The sequence below is a fragment of the Anas acuta genome, chromosome Z (assembly GCF_963932015.1).
Source record: "Anas acuta chromosome Z, bAnaAcu1.1, whole genome shotgun sequence".
Taxonomy (NCBI): domain Eukaryota; kingdom Metazoa; phylum Chordata; class Aves; order Anseriformes; family Anatidae; genus Anas; species Anas acuta.
In genome coordinates this window covers 4,230,590-4,250,993 of record NC_089017.1, presented here as the reverse complement: position 1 = coordinate 4,250,993, position 20,404 = coordinate 4,230,590, and the positions used below count along the sequence as shown (strand labels likewise).

Below are 20,404 nucleotides of genomic sequence, written 5' to 3'. Positions count from 1 at the left end.
ACACTTTAATTTTGGACAGCCAACTGTCAGAACTCCCAGTCCACCCGGGGGCTCTTGCAATCTATTTCACAAGTGCGTTACCTTCAGCCCTTTTCCCCCCATGACTTCTCAGTACTGTGAGGAGTGAACAGTGGCTGCAGACAGACTAAAGCTGGTACACTCTGCCTGAGATCTCATGGCTTGCTCAGCTTGCTTTTACTGCATCTTAACTCTTGCTGAGCGTGTTGTTTTGTTGGTGTTCTCTCCAGATTGTAGAGCTGGCAAGATACAGGTTATGTGACCAACTTTGCACAGCTCCATTGGGCAGAGTTGTTTGTAACTCTCAATTCCCTTGCAGTAATTCTATTGTCCAGTTGTCTTTGTGGGAGCTGCAAGATTCTGTGGCTTCTTTTGAAGAAACTTGTCGAGCGTTTTTCCCTTCCCTTCCCAGCTTGTTAAATCAGGTCTTCCAGCAGGTGAGCTTGGAGGAGTCCCTAACCTGGTTAAGCATAGCAATTTTGAGTTAAAACCAATGAAATGTTTCTCATGTTGAGGGAGCTTTGATCTTTTGCAAAACTTACGGTTTGCCCTTAGTTGTACTCGTATGGTGAACTTGTTTGTTATTGTTTGTTTTTTTCTTTGTCACACAGGAAACGCAGTTTATTTCAGCTCTGCAGAAGATGCAGGTTTGGCAGAATTTATTTTCCAGAGTCATTTAGTATTTAACTCCAAAGTTATGTGAAGACAGCACAGATACTTTCTTCCTAACCTCCAGATCTGAGCCATCAGATTCGCACTTTTCTAACCCAGTTTAATTAAAGTTTTTATTACTGTGTTAGGCAGCCCCGTGGTCAAAGGTGTTAAGTTTGAATTCTGTAGCTTTGCCCGTGTTTCTAAGTATTGTTAATGGTTAGCTGCGTAGAGAGGAAGTCTTTCTGCAGTGTTGCTGTGTGGCATAGGTCTCATCTAGAACACTTCAGTTCTATTTTCCTTGACTACAATGTTGTTCCTAGAAGTAGGTATTCAGAGGGTGATCCTTTAGAGACTATATTGAGATTGCTTTTGAGAAAACTATTTAATGACAAGTATTTTGAGAATAGTGGATATAATAATGTGGAATAGAGCATATGGCTTTTAAATCTTCTCTGTTTCCTCTTTCTGTTTGGTTCTAAATGTTAACTGAATCACGGCTATTTTATGGTAAACACTAGACTGATATTTTGTATTATCACACTGCGTGTTTCCCTGTTCTTGGAGGCAACCACTGATGTCTTTTCTCTTTGAAATTCTGCATTTTCTTTCTTAATTTAAAAAAGTGCCTGTTGTCTTAGATGCTGTTCTAGCAGTGTGAATGCACAAGGCACCCCGCTGCCAAGCCCTGCTCTGCTATCAGGCTGTGCATACAGAGCACATATAGGACTGTGCTTGAGAAGTTGTGCCTCCATGCTTTTGAGGGGTGGTACCCCAAGGGACAGATGTGTTCTGCTGATGGGCTTTAATTCCAGCTTTCAGTCCTACGTTCTTCAGAGCTCTGACTTGTGATCCATTTTAAGATGAATATGGATGACCAGACTTACAGGTGTCAACCCTGGGTGCCTGAACATGATGAGGAGGAGCAGTGCTGTGCTTCCTGACCTTGTGTTTTGCTTCCCCTTGATAGCCACTGAATGGATTTGAGTGTTTTTAACGTGGGTGAGGTGCCAAGGGGTAGCCGTCTGAAATTCGGTGTTAAAATTGAAATCCGGTGTTATGGGCTTGGTGGAGGCAAGTTAACGAAGTTGTTTCAAGTGTTTGAGAAAAGTTCCTGGCTCCTGATACATGTCCTCAACCTGTTGGGTTTCTTTGCTGCCTCTTGATGTTCAGATAACAGCCATATCCAGGAACTTTGCTTTGCATCTTAGGAAAAGATGTGTTATCTTTCTCGAATAGTTCTGTTATCATTGCAAATATGCAATTCCTCACAACTGTATACGTGTACTCCAGTCTTCATTGACTACTGTTTCATCTCTTGATGTGTTGCTGGATTAAAGTCCTAATGACTCTCGCACTGCCGTGTTTAATTGCAGATATGATTAGGCTTTCACTTTTCCTTGTGACTGTCTGAGCAGAGTTGCTGGAGCTTAAGAGTTGTCTCAAATGAAGCTGCTTCTGGGGCGTTTTTGATAACAGCTTTCCAGTTTTAAGGCTTCCTTCTCTTTTCTTTCTTCACCCAGCCACAGACTGGCTGAGGTTGGCAGCGAGTGTCTGGAGATGACCTGGTCCAACCCCCTGCTGAAGCAGGTCACCTACAGCAGGCTGGTAGGACCACGTCCAGGTGGCTTTTGAAGGTCTCCAAGCAGGGAGGCTCCTCAACCTCTTGGGGCCACCCGTTCCAGTGCTCTGGCACCTGTGCAGTGAAAACCCATTTCATTTTGTGCAGACGGAGCCTCCTGTGTTCCAGCTTGTGTCCATTCCCTCTTGTCCTGGCACTGGGCACCAAAAAGAGCCTGGCTTTGTCTTTCCACCATCCCTTCAGGTTTGTGTACGCAGTGATGACATCCCCCTCAAGCTTTGCCTTCTCTGGGTTCAACTGCTTGACAAATCCGTAGTCCTTCGGGCAAACCAATGCCATCTGTTCCTGCACGCCTTTGAGAAGGCGGTGGATTAGGGATGGAGTTTAGGAGGGGCGGTGGTAACAGTCATCCGTGACTGCTTGCAGGTGGAAAGTTGAGTGGGCGCTGGAGATGAGTGTAGGAAAATGCTGTGAAAACGCAGTAAGGTATTTTAAATCGGAGTGATTTCTTTGCTTGTAAATAAGGGGTAATTGGGTGTCTCGGTGCTAGCTGATCTGAGGGCTGTAATTCAGCAGTTCTGTGAGGGAAATGGGTCAAACATTTGATCGTCTGGGAGTGATAACATTGCCCAAGTCCCACGTATGTTCTGTCTAGGAATTGCATGCTTTGTAAATGAGGGTTTAATGTGCACTTACCTTTTGCAAAAGGTTAGGGTGAGTTCTTTTTGTACTTCTGTATACCGAGCAGCCTGTTTTATGAAGCTCTGTGTGTCAACATAGCTTTTGAAATTACTTTTTAATGAGCATAAAGCCGAAACTTTTCAGAATTAGACAAGTAAAATAAGAGTGAACTGGATTGACCTATTCTTCCAGTTCTTGCAAATGCAGCCATCTTCCCCCAAACCCAAGGACCCCCCTTCCCAGCTGTAGACAAAGGTTAAAACAAAGTTAGATGGCTAAAAGTATTTAATAGTTGGGGATCTTGAATCTGAGAAAAGATGGGACAGCCCTTTTTGTGTAGTCCTCTGAAATGAAACCTCAGTGAGATTTAGTTTCTGCTACGAAACTTTCCTCAAATATTTATGCTTTATCTCCCTTGCTGATTCTGTTGATTATTGGGGAGTGCTTGAGTCATGGGAGTGAGTGAAGAGAATTTTTTTTAACTTCTTTATTTCATCTCAGTAAACAAATCCATTAAAATAACTCTTCAATAGAAGGCATCCTAAGCTTCTGTAGTTGTGAAATGACCTGTTTATTGGAAAATATGATCAAACATAGGGCAAGGAACCTCAGAACTCTCCCTTTTCAGCTGATTTTAATATCTAAGCAAAATTTGAGCATTAAAACACACTGAGTGACGCATCTTACCTTGCAGGCCAGAACAAGCAGGTTTTGAACATTGAGTCAGGCTGTGGTAACGAAAAGCTTTTCCACCTAGCACAGGCTAAGTGGCTGGTTGGGATGGGAACTGGCCGCAGGAGAGAACAAATGGGGGAGCGTGGCAGCTGGAGCCGTCGTCATTTCCCTCATCAGGACCTGAGGGAGAGGTGGGTGGCCGGGAACTGGTTTTACTGTTACAGGTGCCTTTATCAACAGACCCCAACTGCGGGATGATGTGCGGCTCCTCCACCCCTTCCAGTTGCTGCACTGTGTAAGAGAGAAGTTGAGATCTGTCGCTGGAATGCTCTTTTGATGGTGTTTTCCCTCTGACTAAACAGGTCTTAAGGCAACGTGTTGAGGGAGAGAAGCAACAAGTGGAGTGTGGGTGAGCAGGAGGAGGATGTGGCTTGGGGTGGTTACGCAACAGGTTTGGGATGGGGGAAGAGTTTGGTTTGATCGCTGATAGGATGGGTTTCTACTTTGATTTGCTCAAATTATCCAGAGTCTGGCTCCTTGCAGCAGAAACAGATTCATTAGTGCCGGGGAGCTTTAGGTGTGTCTCAGCAAACAAACAAAATTCCTGCTTTGATGAGTTGCCCTGAAAGTTAGTAATGAAATAATATGGGAATAGGGAGCCCTGCTGGCACACCTGGGCAGGAGGAAGAGGGGAAACTCTTCTCTGCACCCCTTCTTACATTGGCCTAGTGAAATACTTGGTCCTGCAACTGTGTATTAGAATCACAGAATCATTAAGGATATTAAAAGCCCTCCAAGATCATCTGGTCCAACTGTACCCCTACCACCACAGTCACCCACTAAATCCTGTCCCTAAGCACCACGTCCAACCTTTCGTTGAACATCCCCAGGGATGGTGACTCCACCACCTCCCTGGGCAACCCGTCCCAGTGCCTGACTGCTCTTTCTGAGCAGAAATGTCTCCTCATTTCTAGCCTGAACCTCCCCTGGTGCAACTTGAGGCTGTTCCCTCTAGTCCTATCACTAATTAACTGTGAGAAGAGGCTGACCCCCAGCTTCCCACACCTTTCAGGTAGCTGTAGAGAGCAATGAACCAGTGTTGCTCAGTGTGTAGCTGTGTCGCAGCTGGGCTACAGTAATACCAGCTGGAAAGTTAAGGCCTTGCTTTGTACCTTATTTTTCCTGGTATTTCTGTAAGTGCATTTTTGTTCTGCTTTTATGTGTGTTTAGCACAGCACTGATGAGTTGCCTTTTTCCTAGAAGTTTGTACGTGAGCAGACATACTGTGAAATACATCTTAAATATATGTATTTAAGATAATCCCTTTGTTCTCTTCCGAGGGAGAAGTGCTGAAGGGGAAGGGATAAGTGCTCTCTCCTGGCATTCTCATGGTGGGGAAAGCCAGCTCCATTTAGAGACTCACTCAGTCCTCTGTTTACTAAGACAAGACCTTAACCACCTCTTACATTTCCTGAAGAATCTTGACTTCAGACTTCGCAATTTCTCTGCCATGTGAAGTGACCTCATGTAAGCAGAGCTCAAACTGCAAAGCTTTGCCAAAACGTGCATCTAAACCCTACTTGCTTTATCGTAGCTGAAGTCTGAAAACATCCAGCTGAAGGCAATGCATGAAAGACCGAAAATAGAGCTTTATACTAGGCTGTTTTTTCCAAAGGTGTGTTGGGATATATTTATATCAGTATGGGATTTTATGACTAGCGAAGAGGGGAGCTCTGCTGTCTTGAAATCTCAAAGACCAATTGGGAAGAAGTGATGCATTTACCTCTTCCAGGGCCTATTTTAAATTGGATTTCTGAGTAGTTCAGCTTCTGCGATGTATCAGGTTTTGTTAAAATACTGATGTTCAGCATCTACTCCTTTGTTTCAGATGTTGTATTATTTTTAAATGACCCAAATTAAAAAAAAAAAAGTGAAGGAAGCCATCAGTTTATTTTTTCTAAAGCTGTGTAAAATGAAGATTTTATTGTGCTTAGGACTGGTGTAAAAAAAATATCCATGACGTCATGAATATTTTCCAATTGTATTTAAATCCAAAACATTTCAGCTCCAAGAATCTGAAAGCTAACTATAACACTATCATACTTTCCTGTATCAAAGACTAAAGGTAGTAGGAAGAAAAAAAAGTATTAAATTGTGCCTTAAAAATAAAAATTTTTGTGATGACAAAAGGTGATTTCTGGTAATGAGGAGTAATTTTGTTTTTTTTGGGGAATTGAAGCTTTCAAGTCTTACACAGCAATTGGATATTTGACTGAAGATTTGGGAAGTTTGGCCAAAGAAATACTTGTTTACAGTGAACAAACTTTAGATTGACATCAGTATACTTTAGCTTTTAAACAACAACTTGTATTTCACTGTGTTGAAATCTTCACTGACAAGTGAGTCCCAGATAAACATTGGTTTATTTTTAGTTGCCTATAAAGTAAAATTACAACCTTTTGTGGATCCACGAGTATGTGGGGTTGATTTTTTTGACTCCCCAGGTTTAACCCTAGTTTTTCTTCTGACCCAATTCAGTTGCATTCTTTGGGCTCTGTTTTACTTTTTTTTTTAATTTGATGGGAATTGTGACAATTCAACTGGACAAAGGTTTTTGTTCTCAAAAGTTCTTGCACATTTGAATATACATTAATGCCTACCTCATGTGGAAGGCCTTACTCTTGAAGCTTAACTTTCTGGGAATTTTCTGGCTTTTATTCATCATGTGTAGAATTTGGACAACTTAAAATGATTCAACGGAAGTTGCCGTATGTCTCTGGCTATGGGAACAAGATAATCTATTTAAACATGCTTTTTCCTTCTTTTTCTGGAAAAAAAAATCTGCAAAGGGTGTAATGTTTCCGTTGGATGTGTTCATAACTCTTCAAATGGCTTGCATGAATAAGTGGAAGTAAAATTTGTTTCTCCTTAAAATTGCTGTTCTCAGATGCAATGTCTTGAGAGCGGCTTCATCACATTCTGCTGTTCTTGTATTCCAGCCTGGGGAGAAACTTCCTGTGATGTGATGTAGCTGTGATCTCACAGGAACTTCCGTGGCAACAAATCTCAAAAACTCAAGGTTCTTTTTGGAATGTCAAAGCTCTGGGCATGCTAATACTGTCTGCCCTAGAGTTTTAGAGCACAGCAGAAGATTTGGCAAGCATTGTTGTCCAGGTTTTAGACAAAGGAAAGAGACCAAAAGGGCAGTACCTGCACGTCTGAGGCCCCCATCCTTGCGAGCACCCCCAAGCCCCTGCAGATGCCCAAATGGTGACAGTAACTTTTTAATATTTCACTTGTTGCTGATTGCAGCTTTGGGTGAATGCTGCCTTCTTAGATAAGTAGACTTTTCAAGGTTCTTGCTGTTAGCGGGGGAGGCATGTGAAATGGTGAATTGCTTTTTTTTGATCTCTCAATTGTAACTTACCTTCACCATGTGTCAGCTTGTCCTCACTAGTTTTCAAAAAGCCGTATTTTGCGCAGCGTGCACATGGAACATGAAAATGGCCCTTGTGTTAAATTGAGACCATCTTTAAAATGTTTTGCATTTTAAACTTACCTACCATTGCTTTCTTAATTTATTTACAGTGTCATCGTGGCTTTTACAGAAAGTAACAGTCCCATGTTGTGCTAGGATTTCTACATAACATTCCGTAAATGGCTGAAAATTATTGCGGTGATTAAACAACTGCTACTTAAGCTTGTAATGCAACTTTTAAAACTTGTAATGTTTTATCTTGCTTATCCCTTGCTCATCCCTTGCTTGCCATTCACATCTGTACAGCTTTTTGTTTTGTTAGGGTGAAATCGGTGTTTACAACACATCTGCTGAAATGGTTTTAAAGACTGTCACTGCCAAAGCATTTGTTCAGTGATGTTTTTATAGGTACCGTATAATAGCTAAAGCTGATACCTGTAATATTTAAATGCTGTTGCTAGAGTTGTGTGCTGCAATTAACAGTGTGTATATTCCAGATGCAATCTCAGGGCTCACGTGTGTGCTAAGGGCGAGGTGCTGCACTTAATATGAATAAGCTACTAGCTGGTTCAGAAACCAAGATGTGAAGAGCCCACTTCTGTCAAAAGTGACTTGATCTTGCAGCACAGTACTTGGTCTCTTGGATGGTTGGTAAAATAGACAGGTGGCTAATGCCTTCTGAGGATGTTCTAGAAAATGCATCCTGGGCATTTTAATGTGTTGTACAGTGAGAAGTTGGCATACCTCTGCAGAGCCAGTGCTGTGATAAATGATCCTGCAAAATGCAAGAAGACACAGTTGAAATAGAAAGTAAGCTTTATGAAAACAAGTGAATAAATTAATTCCAAAAACAAATTCGTAATGGTCCATTTATAGAAAGAATGTTTTGGAATGAAGAAAAAAAACCACACGTTTTGCAAAATCCAGGATTCTGTGCCGATTCTCCACCTGTGTTGTGAACTGGAGTGGCTTGGGGAGGTTTGGTGAGGGGAGTGAGAGCCTCCTGCTGCAGGCAGAAAGTGAGTGGCAGCCAAGACAGGTAAAAAAAAAAAAAAAAAAAGACAGTGGGAGGCTGGAACAGTGAGTATGGGGCTAAAAGACTTCTAAAGATGTTTTTTTTTTCCAGTTGGACCAAACGGCCATGAGTTTTCATCAGGTTTTTATGCACAGTAAAAGCTTAAGATAGTTGAGGAAGGAAACTTTTAATGCTGCCTTAGAAACTATTGTTTCTTTTCTTCCTTCTGGAACTTTTTATTCCAGATGATACAACTTTTTATTGTTATTTTATTGTTTACTGAGTGACGTATGGTATAAGTCAGTCAAAGTTTTTATTCTGGTGGATTCTTCTCTTGCTTAAGATGACCCCTGTGAAATACGATCTTGGGGAAGTTACAGGAACATATTCAGGAGTATCCTGCTGTATTCAAAGGATTTTTTTTGTCAGCGAGACTCCTGGTTTACATTGTTTTTTTGAATGTGAGTATTCCACAAGTATCAGTCTTGCTGATTTTTCCCCGAGGATCTAGTTCAAGAAGCAGGGTTTGGTAGAGACGTACGAATTACATCTGAGCTCTTCAGTGTTGCCACCAAAACTCTGAAGCTAGGCTCCAAAGTCTGATATTGGGAGGTTTTAATGCCTTTTCAGAGGAGCAGCCTCATGGGTTACTTTGTGCATTTGCTTTTATTTCACTTGTGGTTTGTAATTTAACCATTGCTTTTTGTCTCGAGCGCTGTAACGTGATCTGATGACGGTGTTGCAAGTCAGAATTCCCCCCTCCCCTTCCAGCTCGCTTCTTGGTGGCACTCCCTACTTTGTTCCTCGGCGTTTGTTGCAGTGTGAAACAACTCGGTGCCCCTTTTTTTGAGGCAGTTGAGCGTGTTTCCACCAGTTTGGGGACGTCATAAATGTCTCAGCTCGTACTTGTCTATTTTTAGCCCTGCTGCTTGTATCTGTTTCTATTCAGAGAATTCCTTTGGAAGCTGTTCCAGGAGAAGCGCGGTGCAGCGACGCGGGAGGCAGCTGGAGGGGGCAGGGAGAGCACGGACCGAGGTCGTGATTTGGCAGCACCATGCCCTGCAGCCAGCACCACTCCCTGCACGCCACCGCGGTGATGGGACCCTGCTCAGAGCAAATGCTGGGGTCTGCATGGTGGCCCGGCTGCCAGCTCGTGTTAGCTGCTTCTTTCTGCTGCTTGGAGTGCCTGGCTTTCACCCTGAGTCTTACGGGGCTGTTTGAGTGTGTAAAATGGGGTTAATCTGGGGGGCTGTTTAGATATGGGCCGTTTTACGGGAGCAAATCACTGCAATGCACCTTTCTGAAGTTCAGTAGCCAAAGCTGACAGTCCTGAATACTTGTCCTTTCCTCCCCTGTGGCAGTTCAGCATCTTCTTTAGTTCTGGTACCAGTTTTAACTATGATTAACTTTCCGAGTTAAGTTATTTTTTGTTGTTGTGATTTAACAGCTGGTCTTTTGTGTTAGCTGTTTCATGAACTACTCATCTTGTGGGTACAGATAACGTGGTGGTAATGGTAGCGATTGATAGGTAGGAGATCCACCAAAAGCTTGTTTAACTGCTGTGCCTTCCAGTTGGTGGGACTGACAGATGTAAGCCTGAGGTGTCCTTGATGCGTTCTTATGTCTTGCGTTGTGCCCTAATGTTAACCACACTTAAACTGCTTTGAAAGCATCCTGCTGACACTGTTACTAGAGGTGTGGGTCACAGTGGTTTTGAGACAAGTCAGTCGCAGTTAATAGAGGAACACGCCACGGTGCACCAGAGCGTGACCTGAGATCATACATCCTTTACATGTAGTCTATGAAGAGAACATCCATAACTTGTCTGGTTCACGCTCTGCAGCTGTCTCCTCACCTCTGTGTGTGTGTGTGTGTGTCCTGAGTTCACCCAGGCTTCTAGCTGACCCCTGAGCTCATCTCAAAGAGAATAGAAGAAAGCTGTACAAATTATTAGTCTGCAGTAAGCAGCCTTTGGAAGGAGCCATGTGAAGACCTTCCAGGGCAGCCAGCCCTGTCTTTCAAGACACGTCTGTCTGTCTGGCTTGCTGCCTCCCTCCCTGTGCAGGGCCTGCAGTGAGTTAATGAGCTGGTGGAGGAAGCGAGCCTTTCTGAGGTAGGGCTTTAGGTGGAGGAGGGATGGATGTTAGGCCTGTTAGACCTGTGAAGGGGCATGTCAAGATGACCAGCAAAAGCACTGAAAACTCAGCCTTCTATACAGAGTCATTAAAGATTGCTGGTTAAATTGCTTTAGGATAGTTTGAGTTGTTAGATTTAGTGTCTGAAACCGAATGCAGAAAGATGCTTGTGTGATGAGGGGAGAGGACTGACTTCTAGATGGACATGTGTTGTGGTAGGCGAACTGTCCTGATGTTGGTTGGTATCTTCCTTTTTTGTTGGATAGGAGCACCTCCAAAGTCTTACGAGATTGTTCCTCACAACAAGTGAATACTAACAGGCATCCAGGAGGCTGGGCACAAAGGATTGCTCCTCAGGAAAGGTGATGAACATCTGTTTTCTCACTGTCGATCCAAAGACTGTATATGCTGCAAAATAGCAATATATTCAAGGTCACCCTGCTGGCAAAGTCCCTTCCTGTGAATTTTTCATGTTTCAAATAGTTTACAAGTTACTTTAATGATTTTTTTTTTTGTGTGCAGAGGGCAGGATCAGGATAAAGTCTCGCTGTTCAGGATCCCATGAAGACAAAATGTGAAACGTTGCTCTTTACATACATGATAAGGGCGCGTGGCTGCTGAGATGCATGTTCCCCATTTCCCCGTGACCTCATTCCCTATCCCGTGTGTCAGATTGAGCAGTTGCATAGCCACATAGTTTTCCATTTGGTAAGCTTATCCAACTGCCCCGCTATTTTGTTTTTAGAGGGTTTAGTTTGCTCTTGGGTCAGCTCACTTTGCAGCTGCACAATCATTAGACTGATGGAAGGGAAGTAGCAATATTATGTGGTTAAGGAGGAGGGAAGCAGGAGTGCCATTTCTGGAGAGGGTTTGCAGTTGTGTGGTGTTAGATGGAAAGGTGAAACTTGAGTTTTAATGGTACAAATGTTTTAGGTTCTCCCTTTGCTGCACGTGGAACTAATATACAACCAGTTGGTTGAAATCGTGTAGTGAAACTAAAACTGTGGCCATGGGTTTTTGTCCCAAACTCTGCTTAGCTGTCCTCAGCTTGTGTGTGACTTCAGCAAGGCTGTGTGAGTTCTCTCTGCACAGTGTAATGATTTTCAACCCTGACAAACCTGCCAGTTCGGTTTTTCCTCAGCTGCAATAAAGCTTTCTTTTTGTGAAGTACTAGTTAATTTTTTTTACAGGCCTCCTTGTAATGTATCATCTAATTCAATCTGAGTATTTATTGCAGGGGTTGAGGAGGCTTCAGTACTGTTCTGCGATAAGCTTCTTTGCGTGAAGTTGAAGACACAGTTTGCTTTTACTGGACATTACTCAGGAAATGTTAGAGAAAACACCAGGGGGTTTTCCTTTTCATTGTTCCTTCACTGACATGCATTTTTTTCTTTTGTGGGGGACAAACTCAGAGAAAGAGACGTGAAGAGATTTGTAAATACTGTTGGTTCTTCACCGCTAAATGTAGTAGCAATGGGATGAACAGTGAGTATGCTGTGTATTGACTTAGCCAGCATTTTTTGCTATTTTCATAGCCTAACAATAGGAAAGCAGAGTGTGATCAGTGAAGGAACAGATTAGCTTTTCCTCTTGTAGTTTGTAGAGAGGGTTAACATAAGAAAAGCTGTTCTTGTGATAAAGGACAAGAAATGAGGTCCTTCCATCAAAGACAACAGGAAACTATTTAAAGTTTTCTTCAGGTTCTAGAATACCAGGAAAGGACCTTCCTTAAAATACTCCTCAGCAGAAAATCATAGTTCAGAAGTGAGCTTGCTCCTACCCCATTTTGTGGTCTGGTCTTTGCTATGGTCTAGCAAGATTGTCTGGTTTGGATAGACCTGAGAGTGGTGCTTAGATGGGAAATAACATGCAATTAAGTCTTTCTGGGTCGTTTCTTAAAGCTTCATTACAGCCAATGGTAAGTGCTGATAACTAATGCATCTCGCAAATCCTCGCAAACACGGGATAAATATAGTTATCCCATATAAATAATTAGGGCAGGGAGCAATACTTGATTCTTCCTGTGTGTGGAAGCCCAGCCAGCTGCTGTCTTAAGTGGCATTCTTCTAGCAGAATGGCAACAGAAGATGAGAGTAGTGACTTTGGAGGTAATCGATACCTGAAGCATTGGGCCAAGTCCTCTGAATCTTGTACGGTACTTTGTGCCTCTTGGCTCTGCAGGGTCACTACTGAGTGTTGTCCTCTGACAGCAGTGAGGCTGGGTAGGTTCTGATACCCTCTTTTTTTTTTTTTCTTAGCAGTCTGAAGATTATGTTGGTTGTACAAAAGATGAAGTCCTGGACAGAAGTCGATCATGTTTTTTCTTATTTCTAGTGTAGTTGTCTTGTTTTTCTTTTCTGATCTATGAAAATTTGGGGAAATGTAGATTCCTCCTTCGAAAGTTTCTGTGTGAATAAGAGTGCTTGTTGCTTCTGAAGTTTGAATATTTATGAAGAAATGATGAAGACAAGTCCACTCAATGTTTATTGGATACAGCTGGCAGATTTTTATTAAAGCTTGGATAATCACCAGCACATACTAAAATGTAAAACAGCGTCTGTTAGGCAGAGACACTAGGATAATAGCAAAGATTAATATTATGAGATTAGCTTTTTTTTTTTTTAATATTAATGGTATTACTTAACTCTGTGACTGAAACCTGCTCTGCTGGTGAAAAACATGCACTGTTCAGTGCCCCTACCACATCAGTCTTTTCAGAGTGGCACCAGGTACGTGAGCAGCCTTTACACATCTCCAGTCTTTTGAAGACTGAGCACTGCTCTCTTCCAAAAAAGTGCTGTCTGTTCTTTTATTTGCAGTACCTATTCCTGTATTTGTCTTCCTTTCCATAACACTTTCTTAGGAACAGTAAGCCTTGAGATAATTTTTTTTATTTTTTGATCTTTTGAGGAGTGATCAATTCTTGTAGATCAGGGATGTGCTCTTAGCTAATTACAAATTTACTGAGTCTGATGCAGAATAGTAATTTCAAACAACAACTCGGTGGCTTTTAAGAAAGGTGGGTACTGGTAATGCAACAGCCTGTTCTATAAGCTTTGTGAACGTGACAACTGGAAGTGTATCTGTTAGGTTTTTGTTTGTACTTGGACTGACTGCTGGCCACTCCCAGCAGTCCTCAAGTCCTTGTCTTGTGGTGAAACGTAAGAGAGGACCAAAGAGACAGAAATTGTACTCTGCCGGTGATGGAGGTCTACTCCTGGCCATCATTATTCTTCCTATTTACTGCAGAAGAAAGGTAAAATGAGACAGGAACCCTCTCAGGATCCACGAGCTCAGGTTTGGTATTGATGGCTTGGGGCACTACAGACCTTGAGTAATCAGCACTCTTCCTGAACATCTGACTCTAGCAAACTCTTTTTCCCTTTCAAGCCATAATAAAAGTAGTGAAGTTCTTTAGACAACAGCACTTGAGGGAAATGCATTGCATCAATGCTTAGCAGCCAGTTTTATCCCCATGCTTTTTCCTCATGGTCATGTCATGCTACTGCTGTGGCAATAAAATCTGGCCTAATTGTACAGGTATGGCAGCCATGCCATCATAAAGCAGTGTCCTGCAGCCTTTTTCCAGCCCTGTCGTTGCATGAAATTCTTGACTGAGTAGCTTTGTGATTAGAGCATAAAAAAGCAATCGCGCTTCTAAGGTGTTCACGCAGATTTCTGCAGTGTTCTTCATCACAGCTCCCTGTCCAGAGTCAAGAAAATAACTTTTTTGAGACTGCCTCAGGAAAAGAATTGAAACTGCAAATGTTTTGTTCAGCTGATGGAAGTGAGTATTTAACTTCGGAAGGGTTCTTGAAAGTCAGTGGTATTGCAGCGCTGGGCCTGTCCCTGGAAGTTCAGCAGCAGATTTACTGCGTCTTGCAGGGCCTGCCACACTTCAAGACGATTGGTATTCTGTGCATCTCGAGTTTTTCTGACTTTCTGGAGTCTTCATTTCTTGCCCAGGGAAACTTGAACAAAAGATCGAAGAAAGCATCATGATAGCTTCATAAACCTGCTTTTTGCATGGATAATGTGATTGGTTACTCATTGATTCTTCGCCCTCTTCTTTCAAAAACCCAAAGCCAAAATGCAACTTCTTGAATGTGACTTGGGTGTGCAGATGTGTAGGGCTAGGATTTCTTTGTCCTAGAAAAGTTGGGTGTTGCCAACATTTCCCCTTCTGGGTGCTAGAATAGTTGTTGTCATTCCATCACCAGTCTGGTGGCGGCTTATTATGCAATAATTTATCTGCTGCTTTATCTGTAAAGGTTTGCTGCACAGACAGCAACCTTGAGATCTGGGATGATTTTCCTCTGAAAAGACCTTCTTTTTGTTTTTAAGTCTAGTTATTGGCTTTAGGAGGAAGTGCTGAGATTTGAGTTTTGTTGTGCTTGAGAAGCTAAACATAGCTCTGAACAATTCTGTTACTTTTTTTTGTAAATTGATTTTTGTTTGGTTTTGTTTATATAATGGCAATCTTCCTCTGGAGGTACTGGATTGTAAACCTTTTTCCACTGATATAAACAAGCAATTTTTTTAACTGTCAAGAAAGCAAGTGTGGTTACTTTCTTTACATGACAGTTTTGGGAAGTCTGGTCTCTAAGGCTTTCTTCTCATTTTGTGCTCAGGGGGCCTGTTTTGTTTAATGTGCCTCTATTGCTAATGCCTCTATTTCTTCAAAATACAGCTCTTTGGGCTCCTTACTGGAGCTGTGACATGTTTACAAGGTCAAGCATTAACTGCTGATGAGGGACTTCTGAACTGAGCCAGACCTTGACATGGAAGCAGAAACATCTGCTGCTCTGAACATTTTCCTGATCTTTATTAAGCAGATGTTTAATTAAGAATTGTCTTTGTCTCAAATCTTCTTTCCTCATTTGATCAGCAGTTAAAATGAAGTTCCTCGGTTTGTAATACCCTACTCATTGCTATGACAACTGCTGTGTGAGCGAGGCAGTGTTCGTGTTGAGCCCCATCGTGTTAACAATAACACCCCACCCGGTGCTCGAAGCTCCAGCCGCTGGTGGCGTGACATTGCCCTGCTGCTGGCTGTCGTTTCTGCTTTTTAGGGTGGTTTGAGTCTGAAACAGATGCTAATGCATCTGAAATGGGTTATAGCATGTCCTTGGTGGCTTGATGGGATCTTCAGACCTGGTGCTGCTACCATAGGCTGCAAGGATAGGATCTGCTTCAAAGATCCTGTTATTCTCTTGGACTGTCTGGCCCTGTTCCCCTTGGCAAGCTGATCTTGCTGCACACCTTCAGGAGTGTTTCAAACATTTCTGTGCCTTCATCTTTCCTTCAAGTATTCTTTCCTCTGGAAAAACAAACATGGCTCAAACAGCTGTGGCTCAGCGTGTGTTATGGAGGAGAGAAAAAAACACTTTTGCATCCACGCATTGCCTGGGTGTTGAAGTGTGTGCTGCAGTTGAACATATGCTTTACAAACAAATAAAAGCCTCCTTTTTTTTTTTTTTAGTGTGTGTGTGCCCCAGTCACATCCAGAATGTGGATCTCAGTATTTAGAGGAGCTTTGTCTATTGAAAGCAGAGAAATTAGTGTTTGAAGTATGTTAGAAGTTCTAGGTACCACAGTCTATATAAATGTGACTTATTCAGAAGTGATGAACAAATTTAGACCCAGTGGAGTTAGAATTTTTCAGCAGAACTTAGTGTTCTGATTGCATACAATCATATTTGGAAATGTTGGCTTGGCTTTTGGAGAGGTTAGTGCTTGCTGTCATATTCTCTCTTCAGGGGGGTTGTCTCATTCTCACTTTTGCTAGATTCAAACTGTAATGAGCAGACTGATTTTAAAAACAAACAAAACTGACCCTCAAAGAAAACCAAAGGTCATCTTTAGCGTACACAACGTTAAATCAGCCTTAAGGCACTGGAAGTCCAGTCAGCATTGCTTACCAAGCAGATATGAACGCAGGGAAAGTGGTTGTTGCTGCTGACTCAGAGGACAGTCTGTAACATGTTTAAAATATCAGTGGACAGCCATGGGCAGAAAGTCGAACTCGTTGTTCGGAGTGTCTCCACAGCTGCTTAATATTTTCTTTTCTGTGGAACACTGTCAGGAGCTTGGGTTTCCCCCCTTTGACCGTGCCTCGCTGTCTATACGCGGTGCTCCCAAGGCCTGTTTGTTCGGGCCTTTCGCAGACGCCCAAGGTAGACCACCCGAAGGGACTGCGAAACAGCTTGGCTTTGGTGAATGTATTCATGAAGCTGGAGAAACACTGTGTTCCTGTTCAGATCATACTACGGTCAGTTCCTGGTAAAGGCAGGCCTTGTTAAATATGTAAGAGTTCATGGAAATAGACTTTCTCCTCAGGCTCTATTGAATGCTTTAACTATCACATAAAAAAAAAATCAGTATTGGGATCAATTTTGGTCAACCAAAATGTATTTCTAAACTGAAGATCACAACAGGGTTAATTGTCTTTTGGATATCTCTGAGGCTCTTGAGCACTGGGGGTTAGTGTTTGAACAGTGACAGCTTGTTGCAACTATTTTTTGGATACATACTACTTTTGAAGGCTGGTGACCTGTTTGGTACCAAACGCATCCTCATCCATGCAGTCATAGTGGTTTGCTCAGTTTTCATCCGAGCATTATCTTACCTTGAGTTTGGCAATACCAAATTTGTGCCAGAGCAATTTGCTCTGCCAGGTTGTGTGCTGGAGGGGCAGAAAAAGGACTCTGCAGCTTTGTGCTTCTTCTGCCCGGGTGGCACCACTTGCAGATTGTCTTTCGTTCCATAAATTTGCAGTTTTACTTCCCAGTGTCATGGGGACAGAAACCGGGTGGTTGATCATGACTGTTCTGAGATCTGTGTTGAGTTACCAGAGCTGCTAATAGCCATGTATTCATCAGGTAGTTCTGTGTCAGGTGCCATACAAACACAGAAGAGTAAGAAATTTATTTTTTTCTGAGTGTTTCTAGTGATGGAAGATGAACTGAAGTGAAAGCTGACTGCCACAGACAAGATAGCACTCATGTGTGTGTGTGTAGGGGGGTTGGGTTTTCTTTTTGAACATGTACAACAAAAGTACATTTAAAGCAGAGTAACAGGTAGTTTGGTATATGGTTTCTTTGAGTATGAGGGAGAACAGAAAACTAACGCTGTCTATGGAACCTGGATTTAAAGGCAAGGATCAGCATTTCTCTTACAAATGAGGGATGAGGAGTCGAGTGGGTGTTGGCAGTGACCTCCTTATACGTGTAGGAAAGATTTAATGATAGGGAAGAGGAGAACAGTCTGGTTTGTGAATATGATGTTTACATTAGTGTTTTGAGTGGGTACAAGTGTGATGAAATTTCAGGCATCAAAACAGGACAGGAGAGACCATAGAAAGTGACGGAGTCCTACAACTGGAACTGGAATCCCAGCAGAGTAGCAGATAGAAAAGTCTGTGTTAAAGACATGGAAAAGTCTGTACTTGCAGACTGCATCTCCCAGATCTATACAGACCACTGTCAACCGATAAGAATGCTTTTTATCCACTCTGTTCCCTCCTCTTACTTTGAAGACTGTGATAAATCCAATATTTTTAAGCTGCGTTCTCAGGAATCTTGCCTTTACCAGAATTCCTGGTAAAGACAAGTAAAGCTGAAGCTATTGCGGTTGTATGTTATGTATTGAATCAGAGCCATGCCTTAACTCATGTTCTTCTTTCTCTTTCAGATTTTCTATTTTGTACATACATTGTTTTGTATATACTGTATATGATGACTTCGGTGGGCAGTGAACGTACCCGGGGCACTCGGGACAAAATGCAAATTTCAACCACGCAGCCAATACAACAACAGAAACAAGTAGTACAGGTACGTGCCACTGTATAATCATCTTTGAATTCAAAGTAAGCATGTAATGATATGCACCTCTTCCACAAGACAGTAAAAAATAAGAAAAGATAGAATTAGAGACTTAGTTTGGAAGAGTATGTTTGACATCTCACTTTAATTGCTTAGTAATCTTCCACAGCCTTAAATTGTTCCTGTATTTGTGTCTCTAAATGACCATAGTGTTTTTCAGCAGTACTTCCCATCAGTGAGGAATTCTGTGCCTATGCTTGTCTCAGGATTTTTGTTCTGTGACCCTGGTGTCCTCAGATTTTCTCCTCTGTATGCTATTCTCATGATGATAAAAGGTTTCTGGTTGATACAGGCATTTGGGTGGGTGGGAGTAGCTTTATCAGATACATGCTGCGTTCCACAGCATGATTCAGCCTATCTGCAAGTCACAGAATCTTACACTTTTTGTGCAGCGTCTTCACAGAAAGCGAAGTGAAGATCATCAGTGGACTAAAAGTATTTTTGAGTATCTGAGATTAGCTCATTGTCTTGATTTTCAGCAGCAGAGTAGTTAAGTTGTGTACTTCTCTAGCTTACAGAGAGTGCAAAATGTTTCTGCTTCTGGCAACTCATTATTCTCTACTTCTCCAAAATTGGACTCAGTTCAAGAATTGCCTCAGTTCTCTGCTGGCAGAGAATGCATCAGTCCAGAGGTGCTCTCCTGGGAAATGGTGTCTTTTATTGTTTTCCAGACTGATCTTTAACGTGGAGAGGCTTCCTTCCTGTTTTATACAGTATTAATTATTTGAGCTCAAGCCCTCATCTCCATGAATTGCAATGTTTTGCTTACTGGTGATTCATACTGATGTGTGCATTTAGAAAGTGGTTTTCAATAGGTGAAGATGAATTTGTTTTTAGTAAAAAGTAAGGCAGCAAGAGCGTAGTGAGCAGGTTGACCTCCTAACCAAACTAAAGCACAAAAAAAGAAATGCATAAGCAGGGGGACACATCCTGGGAAGATAATTGGGATATCATCAAGGAGGGGAACGAAGTTCCACCCTCTGTAGCAGAAGACCAGGTTTGAGGACATCTAAGGAACCCACAGGTGAACAAGTCTGTGGGATCTGATGAGCAATGGCACAAGTTGGAACACTGGAAATTCCAGCTATTACGTGAAAAAAGTTTACTGTGAAGGTAGTCAAATAGTGGAATGAGGATTAGAGAGGTGGTGGGATCTCTGACTGGCCCCAGGCAACTCCCCTGATGGGACCTGCCCTCAGTGGGAGGTTGTGTTGAGGATTACTGGAGAACCTTTCCGACCTGTGATTGAGTGGTTTTAGACAGTTGGTCTTACTGAGCGTTTTCTGCATTTTGTTCATCCGTTATTTCTACTTCTTGCATAATGAATACTGATTTGGTCTTTTCAGTGGAAAAGATGGCTATTTAATACACAGCATTTATGTTTTACAGCACCATACGTTTTATTCTTTAGAGATCAGATGGGCCTTCCTGCTTAGTCAAGCTTTAGAGATCAACAGAAATATGTAATATTGTTTAATCACCACTGATTTCTGAAGCTAGAAGAATGTTGCTTTCCCAAATGGAGATTTCAATGGTGTATCCCATTGATCATAATTTCAGTTATTTAAGAAATTACACTGCAGATATTTTCCTTTGCATCTGGATAATAAATACACCATTTATTATCAGATCTGGGCCTATTACTATCATTTAATTTTGTGTTTTGTGTGTTTCTGTTTTCTGGGAGTTCTAAGGTGTTAATTGAAAGTAACCTTCCCTAACACTGCAAAGATAGTGTATCTTACAAGGTTGAGTAAAGTTTTACACTATTTTATAGGTTAATGAAGTCTTATAAAGATGATTCCTTAAAAAGCAAAGCACATCTGGTTGCTGGGGTGGGACAACTTCTTGTGACAATGATTTGGTGTTTGTGCAATAAAAACATCTTTGTTTTTGTTTTGGATATTCAGTTCTGTATGGGTGTAGTCCACTGGCATAAATATTAGCAAGTTTCCAAGCTTTCTGCTTACACAGAAAAATTGATGATATTGTCAGGCATTTCATATAGTTATAAAATCGGTGTATTTCTGTCTAATGTGGACTTAAAAAAAAAAAAAAGTCAATAAATGAATCTTAATGGCTGTTTCTGATCAAACATGCGGTCATGTCTGTACAGAAATTACATTGTCTGAATTTTTCTTCTCTGGATATCTGTAAAGGAAATGTCTTGAGTTTAAAAATTACATTGGGCCTGAGGAGACTGAGCAAAAGGATGCAGTAAGGTGTGAGTCCTAAATGTGATGGACATTTCCTCTTTGTAGCAAGACACCAAGCAAGGGTTTCTTT

General features: G+C 41.9%; 1 protein-coding gene across 5 annotated transcripts in view; it reads left to right on the top strand.

The window, feature by feature from the left end:
• The window catches only part of LOC137847972 (ubiquitin-associated protein 2-like), a 41,048-nt gene that overhangs the window by 2,556 nt on the left and 18,088 nt on the right, over positions 1-20,404 (top strand). For all 5 annotated transcript variants that reach the window (XM_068666719.1, XM_068666721.1, XM_068666720.1 and 2 more), the window contains exon 2: positions 17,928-18,067. In XM_068666719.1, coding sequence (XP_068522820.1) covers positions 17,969-18,067 — 99 coding nt within the window. In that variant the 5' untranslated portion in view covers positions 17,928-17,968. The remainder of the gene's footprint in view (positions 1-17,927; positions 18,068-20,404) is intronic.